This window comes from Prunus mume, linkage group LG5, assembly GCF_029339155.1.
Source record: "Prunus mume cultivar Tortuosa linkage group LG5, ASM2933915v1, whole genome shotgun sequence".
Taxonomy (NCBI): domain Eukaryota; kingdom Viridiplantae; phylum Streptophyta; class Magnoliopsida; order Rosales; family Rosaceae; genus Prunus; species Prunus mume.
In genome coordinates, this window is record NC_142702.1 from 16,660,732 (window position 1) to 16,675,431 (window position 14,700).

The window sequence follows — 14,700 nt, forward strand, 5'->3', positions numbered from 1 at the left end:
TGTGTAGGTGTGTTTTCTCGGAAACAAATGCAGTGAGGCCTTCGAAGAATTCAGGAGGGCATGCCGTGCTTGCAGTGAGGCGGTGTTGTCGGCCGACATATCCGAGCCCCATGGTCCTTTTCTATGTGGATTTGAAGCCCAATATCGTAGCCCAGCAAGATTGAAGTCCAGGAAGCAGTTATTTTGGGTTTCTTCTTCATACTATTTATTATTCAGTTCTTCCAGTATAGATCCTTACATTTAAACTTTTACTGAAAATTTAAATTTAAAATAGGTTGTCATATGAGATAAGAGTTGACCTAGTATTATTAACTAAATTCATTACATGCCATCTATCTTCATATTTTATTTTCAAGCATGTCATAAACTACCATAATTATAAGTAATACTTCTTATTAATACCATATCAATCACCCCATTTATTTTAGTTGGCATTCCCTTCCCACATCGCCAATACCTAAAATAAACAAACAAACAAAATCCCTAAATTACATATCCAATCAATAATGTACTTAATATAAAAATTCTTTCCGCTGTCAGAAATGCAGACAGATCAAATGTTTGAAGCAGAGCAGGTTGAAAAAATTGTTTAACTGAAGCAGCTATGTGAGGTTTGGCAAGATAGAATATTAGAAATTGAATACTTGTGCCCATGGTTCTCATTAAATAATCAACCATGATACAATGGTCCAGGATATCATGAGCCATCTCTGTGTGTCCTGGAAGTTAGTTTCATTGATTAGGTTGATAAACTGAAACCAATAAGGCTGCGCTAGTTGGTTTGAGTGATTTAGTTAGACCTTTAGGAACATGAAATTTATGTTGGGGCAAAGACTTCTATTGTGATTGGTTCTGTATTTTCTTTTTTTGAACCAAGCAAAATTTATCATATCGATTACAATTCTGTCATATATTCTTTCAGAGCTTGCGACTGAATATTGTTCTCTAGCAAAAGTTAACATTGTACATTTTAGATCCTAAGGATTTACAGTTTAATTTGGGAGAAGAATGGGAGGTATTTTAAGGGAGAAAGGGGTGAGGAGGTGGAATACTTGTGCTATACCTATAGGGTTCAGTTTTGGGCATCCCTTGGGTGGTTCTTTTCCAGCTACTTTTTTATGACTGAAGTGCTGCTTTGCTGTAGCTTATTTTTTATACTGTTGTAGTGGAATAATTGTGATCAGTAGTGTTATGTAGATCTCCCTGTGTTGCAACTTTTGTCTTTCTATAGCAGTGACGGTCTTCTCAAATACTACACCATTTGAAGCTAATACAGTTTGCAACATTAGTCTATTAACCGTGTATATCCTTCTCTTGACATTTCTTATTGACGATTTTGATGACGGAATTCCTTTTAAATTTCCCCTATTTTCTTCTGTTACCCTTTAATGTACGCTACGAATTAAACATAGTTAGGGAGAGGGCTGAAAATTGACACTCCTTCCGTGAAAATGTTGATGAAAAGACTAACTGTGGCAACACTGATATTCCACCCGCTTTACAGTAACTCGTGTTTAACAAAATGAAGTGAGGGAATAAGCTTCGTCACTGATATGCACTAATCTTGGTTCCTGGTCTTTCTATACTCATGGCGCTTGTAACAATTTCATGGGTGGGCTAGTTTTTGCTGTGCTTCAAGCATTTGTTTGAGTGTACACCATTTTCTGTTATATAATGAAGGACCTAAGTTATACATCTTTCTCCCAAATGCTAACTGAACTGCTTTTAATCTTACTTAGAACAATCCCAAATTACTAATTAGTAATGCGCTAGGTTTTGTAACTAGTGTATAATAAATAGATATGGTGTTTATTGCTGTTTCGAAAATGTGTAATGTATTCGAAAATGTGTTGAAAATAGACTGCAACTACTGCTACTCATTAAAAATTGGTATAATAAACCTATACATAGCTGCATAATGTAGTTCCAATTCAAAATTGGTTTAAATTTATTACACGCAATAAGAGGCAATCACAGACCATATACTAAAATAAAATAGAAATACTACTACTTTAATGAAACACACTTTTCACATGCTACTCATTAAAAATAAACCGACTTTCCACCCAACTCTTTTCTCTGTTGCTCCGCCCCCAACTCTTTTTCCCTTCAACTGGAAACAGGAGACAAACAATTACTTCTTCCCTTCAAATAATAAATAAGAAAAGGGAAAAACAAAATTTAGCATACCATTTATCCCGAATCTTCTTATGCCCCAATATTTGTTATAATAACAGATTGCACATGTTGGATTTTGTAAAAATCCTCTCCTCCTTCCCCAAGCCGGCGACAGAATTCAGAAGGCACCTCTTTGATGGTTAATTCCTTGAGGGTAGTAATATATTGGAGCCCATCTGGAAGTGCCTCCAATCCAAAGCAAAGCGCAATGTGCAATTTGCAGAGACTAGGCATGGCTCCTTTCTCCACCTTCCATTCTTTGAAATTCAACCAATAAAGAGAAAGAAATTCAAGAAATGGAAAGCCTCCCTTTGAGCAAATAAGATGTGCTGGAAAATTCCCACTCAAAGCAAAAAGCATTCTCAAGCTTGGCAGCTTCTCTAATACTTTTATGTGGTCGTCCTTGAGATTACCAAATTCCCTCAGTGTAAGCTTTGTGAGGTTCCTAAGGCACATGAGGTCTTTTGGTAATTCTGTGATTTTTCCGCGTAGTCCCAACTTGTATATATTAGGACAACTTAATACTATGTTCCATGGTATTGCTAGATCCTCCAAATGAGAGTCCGCCAATAGAGACTGGAGATGCTTAAACACGATGTTTGTCCCTTTCTCCTTTTTTTTCCCCTCCATCAAATATGATAACTCCCAATTTTCTGAGGTTGGTTAGTTTAACAAAATCATCTAGATCAAATGCTTGAATACCAAAATTGACTACCGTGTGCAAATTCATTGCCTCTGTAGCAAATAACAGACGTTTATCTCTTGCATTGTGACCTGAGGGTAAATATATATGTCTCAATTTTTCCATCTTGGAAAACACATTTCGATTTGGAATTTTAATACACCTATTCCTGCTACGTAAATCCAGAGTGTGCAAACATACCAAATTTGCTATAGATGATGGCACCGCTTTAATCAAACTATCCTTCAAACTTAAAAACCTTATGTGCACTAGATTCCCAACTTCATCTGGTAACTTGAACTCTCTACCATACATAATTTCAAACTTCAAAACTCTAAGTAATGTGAAGTTCTTGAATAGTGACCGTAATACCTTTGAGTCCATGCAGTAGTGGTGGCCAAAGTATAACAAAGACCTAACATGTCCATAATTTTCATCTTTTCCCAGACTATATGTATCAACCGTGTTGTCCAAATAAATGGCAAGTCTTCGAACTCTATCGGTTGGTGTGGGCTTGATCTCTGCAGCTGCATAATAATTGATAATATGGAGAAAGTTTCCCTCTTTTGCCTTTAACGTGCATAAGTCTTGCATAAGATCGTGGAGACGACAAGTCTTGATTTTTTTACTAGAACCATGTTTTCCAACTTGAACCATACACCTGCCCACCAACTCACTTAAGCACCTATATGATACATCTTCCATTTCTTTCGCTGGTGCGAATGATATAAAACCTTCTGCCATCCATAGTTTAGTCAATGTACTCACCGGTATTTCATAATCTTCTGGAAAATGGGCTAAGTGCAGAAAGCATAGTTTTAAATGATATGATAAAGAGTCGTAACTCAATTCCAACCACCATGATACCCCTTCATATCCTTCACCTATGGAATTGGACCCAAGGTCTGTGCCTCTCCTTATATATGCATCAATATTCTTATGCACCGTAGTCCATTCATCAACTGTGTCTTTTCTATTTAGAAGTCCTGCAAGCACTGTGATGGCTAGTGGCAAACCTTTACAATGTTGAAGCATCTCCATTCCTAGCTCTTTCTTCTGTTCATAAATTTTAGGGTCTGAAAAATAATATTAAGACCAAATTAATTAACTATATGTGTTCAATTGCATGAAAAATCTACAAAACAAATTGTGCCATTCTATCATTCATTTATTACAATGATTTTCAATCTAGAACTCATAAGAGATTTTTGTATTCCTCAAATCTGTTGTCTGATAATTAAAATAAAGTTTAATACAATTAGACTAAATTAGTTTCTAGGAATATAAAGATCTCTACCAATAAAAAGTATAAACATGAACTGAAGAGTTTCTTATAGAATTTTCTTAAGAGTGGCAAAGAAAAAGTTCGTTGACACGCTGAATTGATAAACAAGGAAAGTAGAGATAAAAGATTTGTATGAGAACATACTTGTATTTTCCATTCCATACATTGCTCTCTTCTCAAACAATTCCCAGCTTTCATCATCATTCAATGACTGTGGTTCGAAGAGGAAACCCTTTTTGTCCGCATACGAAATGACTTCTTTGTTGCGAGTAGTGAGTAAAATTCGACTCTCAGTTTCCTCATTTATTGGAAATCCAGCTTGCAAAGAGATCCACGCATCACTGGTCCAAATGTCATCAAGCACCACCAAACATTTCCTTTCTCTTTGCGTATTCCAAAGCCTCTCTGCTATTTGATCAATCTTCAGTTTTGCAATTTCTTGTCTTTGCTCATTGGTAGGAGAAATGAGTTTAGTCAGAATTTCTTCCAAAACTTCCCGTGCTTGGCATTGTTGAGAGATACACACCCACGCAAAACAATTGAAATGACGCTTAACATCACCATGATGATAAACTTGTTTTGCAAGAGTGGTTTTACCCAATCCGCCCATCCCCCAAATAGAAACAACTCTGGGTCCTTTTTCTTTGATCAAATGCGTAGCCAATATCTCTGTTCCCCGGGCTAACCCAACCACATGAGGGTCGACAATATGAGGATAAGCAATCCTCCGTTCCTGTTGCCTCTGAAAAAAAGTGTCACCTCCACTCTCCCTTGTTTGGTGTAGGTTAAAACTTGGTATAATCGAACTCAGCTGTGAAATTTCGGTTGTAATTTTCTTTATGTCTGAGCCAATCCGATGAAGATTAACTCCTTTTATGAAGATGCCAGTAAACCATGTCAAAATATTTGGTTTCCTCTTAAAAGCCACTTTTAAGACATAAGTTTCAATGACATCCTCAAGATCATAAGCAGAATCTCTGACACTTGCCACCCAAATGCGTATTGCTTCATTGCGTCCCTGGCTTGCGTCTGCATCTTTCAAGTAGCCTTGCATGAATTGTAGCTGGGTTTGTGCACTCTGAACCTTTCCACCCACGGATTTCAAGGATTTCAATTCCTGAAAGATAGGGTTGCTGAGCCCTTCGAGCACTATTGAAACAACACCTTCGGCCATATTAGCAGCTTTTCTTTTTTTCTTCTGTTTTTTTAGATTGAAAAAATAATCTTACCAATGGAGGTCTCAGTTCCGTTCATATAGGAAGTAGCAGAAGGGCAGAAGTCAACAAAGTCCCAGTTCCGTTCCTACCCTGTCCCATAATTATTGTGATATTTCCCCAATCATGCAAGCTTTGAAAAGTATCCAATGCCAGCTTTGAAAAGTAGCAGAAATGCTCACCTGAGGACCAAATTTTGAGGGACTGTGAGCGGCAAACACATATCACCCGTTGGATTAATCCAACGGATTGTAGTCTTAGTAACTAAAAGTGAGACCCATAAAGACTTTCCAACCCGCTTCTGTAACCCGCAATATCCAACTCCAGTCTCTCTAATCTCTTTCCTATCATTGACTCCAAAAAGAGACTATGCAGATTGATCTTCAACCCAAGCAGTGCATCCAAAATCAATATTTCTTTGCCCCCAACAAAAGAAAAAAGAAAAATCAATATTTGAAATAGACCTAGAATATTCCATGTCACCCAGCAATTTGATGAACTGTTGAAGCAAACCAATCATGCAATGCAAACAATTGCTTTGCTTGGACTGAATCTATATTAAACACCGTTGGATTAAAGAAAAGACTCGGTCTATTTGTTTTTTTTAAAACATTTATCTGTTATGAAGTCTGGCATTCATATGGTGTTCTATTTTATTTGCATGGGATGCTTCCTTTTGTTCTGCTTCCATTGAAAGCGAAATTGAGTGATTTTAGTAAAGATCAGCATGCAATAGAAATATAAAAATACAGGGTAGGAAATTTTGACAGCATGCAATAGAAATAGAAATAGTAATATAAATGATATTTTATTATAAATCAGTAAAGGTTACAGAAAAAGAGTTATTCTTTATCTCTTTCAGCCGAAAGCAGCCCATATAACGATAGTTTTTTATTTTAAAAGAAAGCTTGGTGTAATTATCACTTCACGTGATGGATACTATAAAGCCTTAATAATAATAATGCAATAAAATTACTATTTTCACCAAAGTGAAACGCCATATCAGGAGGGAGGTAACTTGGAGGAAATAACAAAAAATGCTTATGACTAAAGCGCGATAGAATATGCTTTTTCTTTCAGTCTAAAAGGGCTGAGATTCAATGACCTGAAGACCTGCTCAACTATTTCTTATTAAACCTCATGTGAATTACGCATGATTGAGAAAGGGAAAAAAATTTAGATGGGCGCTACGCGTACACTGGAGCGTGTTCTAACCAAATGGAGATCGTGTGTCGTCTCGACAACTTTTTTTTATCAAAAATATATATATAATTAAGATTTGATTAAAGTAATAATCAAAGCATGTAATGATTTTTTTCATTTATAAAAGCCTACCCAGCTATATTTATTTATTTATTTCTCTTCATTTCTTCTCTCCATTTATAAAAGCCTACCCAGCTATATTTGCATTAATCCAATATCCATATATGTATTAATTATTATTGTTAACCTTCTAATTATATATATTTGAAAGACATTACTTTCCTATATTATTTGGTTTTCTGCTCTTTTTCTTTGTTTTGTTTTTTGGTTTTAAATGGTTTTTGTTGAGAATATCTATTTGATTATATAGTTATTGGTGAAAACTCAAATCTAGCGCTTCTGTGGCTGTGCTGTGCCTGTGGACGAGGTGATAGCAACCGGCCTGGCTATAATTTACATACCATCATTAGGCATTAAAATGGTGTTCTTGCAGCTGCCTTGCTCCATTTTCGTAATAAAATATAAATAAACAAATTACCAAATCCGACGTCGGTTTAATCAGTAGAAACAAAAATGGTTGAAAATTTTGCATAATATGACATAATTATATCATGTGACATATTGAAAAGTGATGCATAATGTAACAACCCAAACCTAAAATTAATATTTAATTTTTAATTTATTGGAAGAAAAGACTAAAATGCCCTTAGAATATTTTATTGAGGAAAAGTTGACTTTTTGACTGGGAAGGAATTTAGGAATTCCAGTTATACCGTTGCGTAGGGCGCAGCGAGACGAGTCCGTAGACACGTATTGGGCTTGAATCGGAGTAATGACGAAGAGAATACGGTCAAAATACGCTCAAGGGCAAAAAGGTAATTTTAGAAAGTTAGATTTTAAAACCCTCGTTTCTCTCTCTCTCTCGACGCAGCCCGAGGGCCCCGGATACTTTTCTCCAGCGGTGGCTTCTCCAAGCCACCGCCGCCGCCACACCTCACCTGGGGCCGATCAAAAGAAGGAAGCTTTCTTCTTCCCTTCGGCCAAGCCCGGTAGTCGAACCGCGAATCCGCGGATTTTGCGAAACCCGATCGATTTCGGGAGAAAATTTCAGCGCTCGTTCTCCGTCATCCGCCACCATTTCGATGAGTGAGGTATGGTTTCTCACCTATTTCTCGAGTTCTAGCCGCTGTTGGATAGAAATTGGTTGATTTCACGTGTAGGAGAACGATTTGAAACCTAGGTTTTGACAGATTTTCGAATACTATTCCGGCCATTTCCGCCACTTTTTGGGGTAGGTCCAAGAACAAAAGTGGTTCCAAATAGGGTGTTTTACCTAGAATAGAGTCTTGAGCCGAGATGTTGAGATTTTCCGCTGGCGTTATCACTTTAGGCACCACGGCCGGCGCGTGGGTGGCTTGTAAGCGAGGGTGGAGACCACAGTCAGTTCTAGAATAATCTCCTAATCCTCACGAGCGTGTAGGATTTCGCGGATCTTAATTCGGATAACGTTTGAACCCCGAACAGATCTCGCCTAGTATGCGATTTCCGAGTTCTATACGTTTGAACCGTTGGATCGTAGTCAATTTCAAGTATGTTGATCTAGGTATTTCCAGGATCGTATAGTATTTGAAGGATCGTAAAACGGAGTCCCGGATACTCCAGAAATGTCAGCCCTAGAGTATGTTTTACAGATAATTAAACCATTACAAAATAACGAACCAATTGCGGTCAAGAACAGAGGAAAACTACGTGTGGCTTGATCCCTTAATAAGGCGTACGAGGCAGCCTACAGCTTGTCGTGCGCAGCCACGAGTTAGGCCCCGAGTTTGTGTTCTCGCTGTTTTTGGCATTTTGGTCTTTACGACCCATGGTTACCAGTGTTAGTTTTAAATGTGTTTCGACCCGCATTCCAAAGTGGAAATTGAGTCAGGTCGTTTCACATAATATGACATTTATTAGCAAGTTCTCAGAATTATTTTACACAAAGTTTAATTGCTCACATTTTCATCAGAAAATAAAATGGGCAACTTGTTCATGCTTGACCTTGATAATTAGACCGCAATATTGCACACGACCGTTAACACGACAATTCGCGAAATTATCGATATTTGGGTTGAGCTTAATGGGTTGGGTTGAAAACGGGTGAACCCGTTAGCTACCCGTTAAGCTAACGGGTTGGGTTGGGTCAATTCGCGAATATTCGCATCCACCCGTTAAGGAGGGTAATTTGGTAGTTTTGCAAAATATTTTTTCTTTTCTTTTCTTCTTCCCCTTTTCCTCTTTAGTTTCCTTCTTTCCGTGTCTGTTTCTTCTTTCTTTTTTGTCTTTTTCCTCTTTCCCCTTTTCCTTTTCTTCTTCCTCCCGTTCTTCTCTTCTTCTCTTCTTCTTTGCTTCTCTGCTTCCTTGCTCTTTTTTGGTCAAAATTCTCTTATGCTCTTCTTCTCTCCACTCAATAGACTCCGGCAGCCCATTCATCACGGATCAAGAAGGAGGTTGTTGGTTTTGGTTCTCTCAGTCAATTTTGAATTTTCTTTCTTCCTCAGTTTATGTAGTTGTTGAGTTTTTAATATATATGTGTGAGAGAGATATACTATTTTGGGGTGAGAAGACTGAAATAAAGAGAGAAAGAGGGAAGAAAAATTAGGGTTGGGGTTTGGGGGAAAAAAGACAGAGAAGGTGTGTCGGGTAGAGAAGCTGTGATAGTTTTTTTTTTTTTTTTTCTGGTTTATTCTTAACGGGTTAACGGGTCGTGTCGGATATTCGTGAATTGTAACGGGTCGTGTTTGGGTCTAGTATTTGTCACCCGTTAACTTAACGGGTCATGTCGTGTTCACCCGTTAACTTAATGGGTTGACACGAACACGACCCGAAACCGTTAATACGACCCGTTTGCCAGTCTATTGATAATGTTCTACCAATAAGTAAAATAATATTTCTGTTTTTTTTTTCTTCTCTTGGTTAAATTGACTTTTAGCTTTTTCCTTTTTTGTTCTAAGTTTGGCTGGATTAAACTAACAACATTTTGTATTATATGATTAAAGACCTAAGTTACACATCTTTCTCCCAAATGCTAACTGAACTGCTTTTAATCTTACTTAGAACAATCCCAAATTACTAATTAGTAATGCGCTAGGTTTTGTAGAGCTGACTTCTACCCATCACGAAACCACTAATGAATATTATTAATCTACTGAACTTTAGCTAGTGTGAATCATCCATGTTTGATGGATGTAAGGCCTCATTTAAGTAGTTCACACTTATCTACAACTGTCAATCACCTATGTACGAACGTGTGACAAATGTTTTTGGTTCTTTTTGTTCAATCAATATTTATATATATATACATGCTATAATATATGTTCCTTTCCTTCATAAAGTTAATTACAATTTTCACTAATAATAAGGCTATAAAATGTGTAACTAGATTTATTAATGGTCCTACCACCGCCTTTGAGGTGGAGAGAGAGCAAGCTACACAATAATAAGCTGCATTGAATATCCTCCGGAAGCCCCTATATGCAAATTCATTCCCCCATGGCCCTATCTTTACTTATTTTGTCCAAAAAATACAAATGTTTCTCGTTCGATTCATTCCCCCATGGCAATCACTTCTCTCGGAATCTACATTTACTAGCCACTTCGATTGTACGCATATATTTTTATTTATTTATAAATCTACATAAAGAAGTATAAAATAATATTACTTGAGACTTTATGAATGTAATCCGTCTAATCTGACAGTTTTGGGATGCCACCAAACACACAAAGAAACCATGGTTCACAAGGCTGCTCTGTAGCTTTGTGCTTTTAATTGCCATAATATTTGCAACCCGGCCCTGACCCTTTTTTCCTTCCTAAAACTCTAATTTCTACATCTTTAGTTGTCCCAAACCTAATATATGTATATTTCTTATGTGTAGACATTGGGCTCAAGTGGTAATACTTTTGTTTCTTTGTTTTCAGTTTTCATTTTCTTGTTAAAAGATGGAATGATTTTATTCAACTTTTATTTTGAGAAATATGAGAGAGAGGTGAAGTAAGGGAGAATGAATGCAAAAACCTAAAAGAAAAAAGAAAAGATTAATGTAAATTGTTCTTATTTTTTATATGAAGTTTTATTAATGTTTCATGTCTAGAATTAATTAAAAACAAAACTTGAAAGGCTTAAGTGGTATCGACGACCCTTCGTTGGTTTGTTCGAATCGTTGATCACCTTTGTATATGCATAATCGTAAGTGTATAATAAATAAGGATTTTGATTCTCTACATTTGATATTTATGCATTTATACGTATTTAGAGTAATTTTAATCATTTGGTTAATTTAATAAAGTTTAGTTAGTCCACGTCATCAATTATATATTATTGTAAAAACTCACTATTTGTGCCCAATACCCTTGGACTCGCAGACACGTAGTGCTCATGCGGCCATTTCTTCTAATATCTTCAACCCCCTTATAATTTATATTATATATTTTCTAGTTAGTCTCTGCACATTCAACTTGAAATATAATAAAATTTTATTTAAAAAGAAGAGAAGTGAGTCCCAGATACAAACAAAAGAGAATCACATGAAACATTATAAATTCAAAAAAAAAAAAAAAAAAAAAAAACAGGAATAAAATGAAAAAATGAAAAGAGCCAACTCTTTTTCCCTTCAAGTTTTCCCTTCAAATGGAAAGAGGAGAGAAACAATTACTTCTTTTTCCCTTCAAATAATAAATAAGAAAAGAGAAAAACAGAAAGAAAAACAAAATTTAGCATACCATTTTATACCCAACCATGCCAAATATTTGTTATAATAACAGACTGCACATGTTGGATTTTGTAAAAATCCTCTCCTCCTTCCCCAAGCTGGCTACAGAATTCAGGAAGCATCCAATTGATGGTTAGGTCCTTGAGGGTAGTAATATATTGAAGCCCATCTGGAACTGCCTCCAATTTTAAGCAATCCTCAATGTGCAATTTGCAGAGATTAGGCATGGCTCCTTTCTCCACCTTCCATTCTTTTAACTCATTCAAGTGCATAAGAGAAAGAAATTCGAGAAATGGAAAGCCTCCCTGAGCAAACAAGAGATTCCGAAAAACTCCCATGACTAGCAAAAAGCATTCTCAAGCTTGGCAGCTTCTCTAATAATTTTATGTGGTCGTCCTTGAGATTACCAAATTCCCTCAATGTAAGCTTTGTGAGGTTCCTAAGGCACATGAGGTCTTCTGATAACTCTGTGATATATCCGTGTAGTCGCAGCTTGTATATATTAGGACAGCTTAATACTATGTTCCATGGTATTGGTAAACCCTTGAAACAAGAGTCCACCGATAGAGAGTGGATATGCTCAAATATGATGTTTGTCCCTTTCTCCTTTTTTTCCCCAACGTCAAATATGATAACTCCCAATTTTCTAAGGTTGGTTAGTTTAACAAAATCATCTAGATCAGATGCCTGAATACCAATATTGACTACCGTCTGCAAATTCACTGCCTCAGTAGCAAATAACAAACGTTTCTCTCTTGCACTGTGTCTTGAGGGTAAATATATATGTCTCAATTTTTCCATCTTGGAAAACACGTTTAGATTTGGAATTTGAAGATACGTATAATGGCTACTGCTACGTAAATCCAGAGTCTGCAAACATACCAAATTTGCTATAGATGATGGCACCGCGCGAATATCACTATCCTTTACACTTAAAAACCTTAAGTGCACTAGATTCCCAATTTCACCCGGTAACTCGTGCTTTATAACACACATACCTTCAAACTTCAAAACTCTAAGCAATGTGAAGTCCCTTAATAGTGACCGTAATACCTTTGAGTTCCAGTAGCAGTTTGTTGAGACAAAATATAACAAAGACCTAACATGGCCATAATTTTCATCTCTCCCCGGACAATATGCCTTAATCGTTTTGATGGCAAGTCTTCGAACTCTACTGTTTGGAGTTTCCTTGGTCTTCGAAGCTACAAAATAATTGATGATATGGAGAAAGTTCCCCTCTTTTGCCTTTAACATGCATAAGTCTTGCATAAGATCATGGAGATGACAAGTCTTGATTTTCGTACTTGAACCATGTTTTCCAACTTGAACCATACACCTGCCCACCAACTCATTTAAGCACCTATATGATACATCTTCCATTACTTCACCTGATGCCGATGATATAAAACCTTCTGCCACCCATAGTTTAGTCAATGTACTCACTGGTATTTCATAATCTTCAGGAAAATGGGCTAAGTATAGAAAGCATAGTTTTAAGTAATATGGTAAGTTATCATAACTCAATTCCAATAACCATAATACACCTTCAAATCCTTCACCTTTATAATCGGTCCCAAGGTCTGTGCCTCTCCTTATATATGCATCAATATTCTTACGCACCGTATTCCACTCATCACCTGTTTCTTTTCTAGCTAGAAGTCCTGCAAGAACTGTGATGGCGAGTGGCAAACCTTTACAATGTTGAAGCATCTTCCTACCTAACTCTTTCTTTTCTTCATAAGTTTTAGGATCTAAAAAACAATATTAAGATTAGACACATATATTCAATTGACGAAAAGTACACAAAACAAATTTATCCCATTAGTTTTGAATATTCTATAGAAGAATTTTCTTAGAGCGACAAAGAAAAAGTTAGTTGACGCAGAATTGATAAACATGAAAAGTACATATAAAAGGTTTGTGTGAGAACATACTTGTATCTTCCGTTCCAGACATTGCTATCTTCTCAAACAGTTCCCAGCTTTCATCATCATTCAACGACTTTGGTGCAAAGAGGAAACCTTTTTTGTCCTGCACAGAAGCGACTTCTTGGTTGCGAGTAGTGAGTAAAATGCGGCTCTCTGTTTCCTCATTCATTGGAAATCCAGTTTCCAACAACCTCCACGCATCACTGGTCCAAATGTCATCCAACACCACCAAACATTTCCTTTCTCTTTGCGTATTCCAAAGCCACTCTGCTATTTGATCCTTCCCCAGATCTGCAATTTTTTGTCTTTGCTCATTGGTAGGAGAAATGAGTTTTGTCAGAATTTCTTTCAAAACCTCCCGTCCCTGGCATTGTTGAGAGATACACACCCAAGCAAAACAATCAAAATGACGCTTAACTTCACCATGATGATAAACTTGTTTTGCAAGAGTGGTTTTACCCAACCCACCCATCCCCCAAATAGAAACAACTCGGGGGCCTTTTTCTTTGATCAAATGCGTAACCAATATCTCTGTTCCACGGGCTAACCCAACCACGTGAGGGTCGACAATATGAGGATAAGCTATCCTCCGTTCCTGTTGCCTCTGAAAAAAAATGTCACCTCCATTCTCCCTTGTTTGGTGTAGGTTAAAACTTAGCATATTCGAACTCAACTCTGAAATTTCGGTTGTAATTTTCTTTATGTCTGAGCCAATCTGATGAAGATTAACTCCTTTTATGAAGATGCCAGTAAACCATGTCAAAACATTTGGTTTCCTCTTGATAGCCACTTTTAAGACATAAGTTTCAATGACATCCTCAAGATCATAAGCAGCATCTCTGACACTTGCCACCCAATTGCGTATTGTTTTATCGCATCCCTGGCTTGCGTCTGCATCTTTCAAGTAGCCTTGCATGAATTGTAGCTGGATTTGTGCACTCTGAACCTTACCACCCACGGATTTCAAGGATTTCAATTCCTGAATGATAGGGTTGCTGAGCCCTTCGAGCACTATTGAAACAACAGCTTCGGCCATATTAGCAGCTTTTCTTTTTTCTTCTGGTTTTTTAGATTGATAAAATAATCTTACCAATGGAGAAGTCTCAGTTCCGTTCATATAGGAAGAGCGGTCAACCAAGTCTCCGCCCATAATTATTGTGATATTTCCACAATCAATGACAGCTTTGAAAAGTATCCAATGACAAGCTTAAAAAAAAAAAAAAAAAATTCAATATTTGAAATAGACCTAGAATATTGATCAACTGTTGAAGCAAACCAATCATGCAATGCAAACAATTGCTTTGCTTCGTTGAAAATGCGACTTGGACTGACTTTCATTGGGAGAATTCAAAGCTACTATAGATTAAACACCGTTGGATTAATCTAATGGGTGAGATGTGTTTGGCGCTCAGAGTCTCTCCGTATTTGGTCCTCAGGTGAGCACTTCTGTTGAAAG

General features: G+C 36.9%; 2 protein-coding genes across 2 annotated transcripts; both read right to left on the minus strand.

The window, feature by feature from the left end:
- Positions 1-1,924: 1,924 nt before the first annotated feature.
- On the minus strand, positions 1,925-5,332 carry LOC148917149 (putative disease resistance protein At1g50180). Its single transcript, XM_089052845.1, is given in 3 exon segments — positions 1,925-2,775; positions 2,777-3,936; positions 4,290-5,332. Coding segments are annotated over 3 exon segments (2,757 nt in total). The 5' UTR covers positions 5,320-5,332; the 3' UTR covers positions 1,925-2,208.
- A 6,105-nt stretch (positions 5,333-11,437) lies between these two features.
- LOC103331509 (putative disease resistance protein At1g50180) lies at positions 11,438-14,374 on the minus strand. Its single transcript, XM_008234137.3, has 2 exons — positions 13,251-14,374; positions 11,438-13,067 (listed from the first exon to the last, which is right to left on the minus strand). Exons 1-2 carry the CDS (start codon positions 14,359-14,361, stop codon positions 11,575-11,577), a joined length of 2,604 nt encoding a protein of 867 aa, XP_008232359.2. The 5' UTR covers positions 14,362-14,374; the 3' UTR covers positions 11,438-11,574.
- Positions 14,375-14,700: the final 326 nt, after the last annotated feature.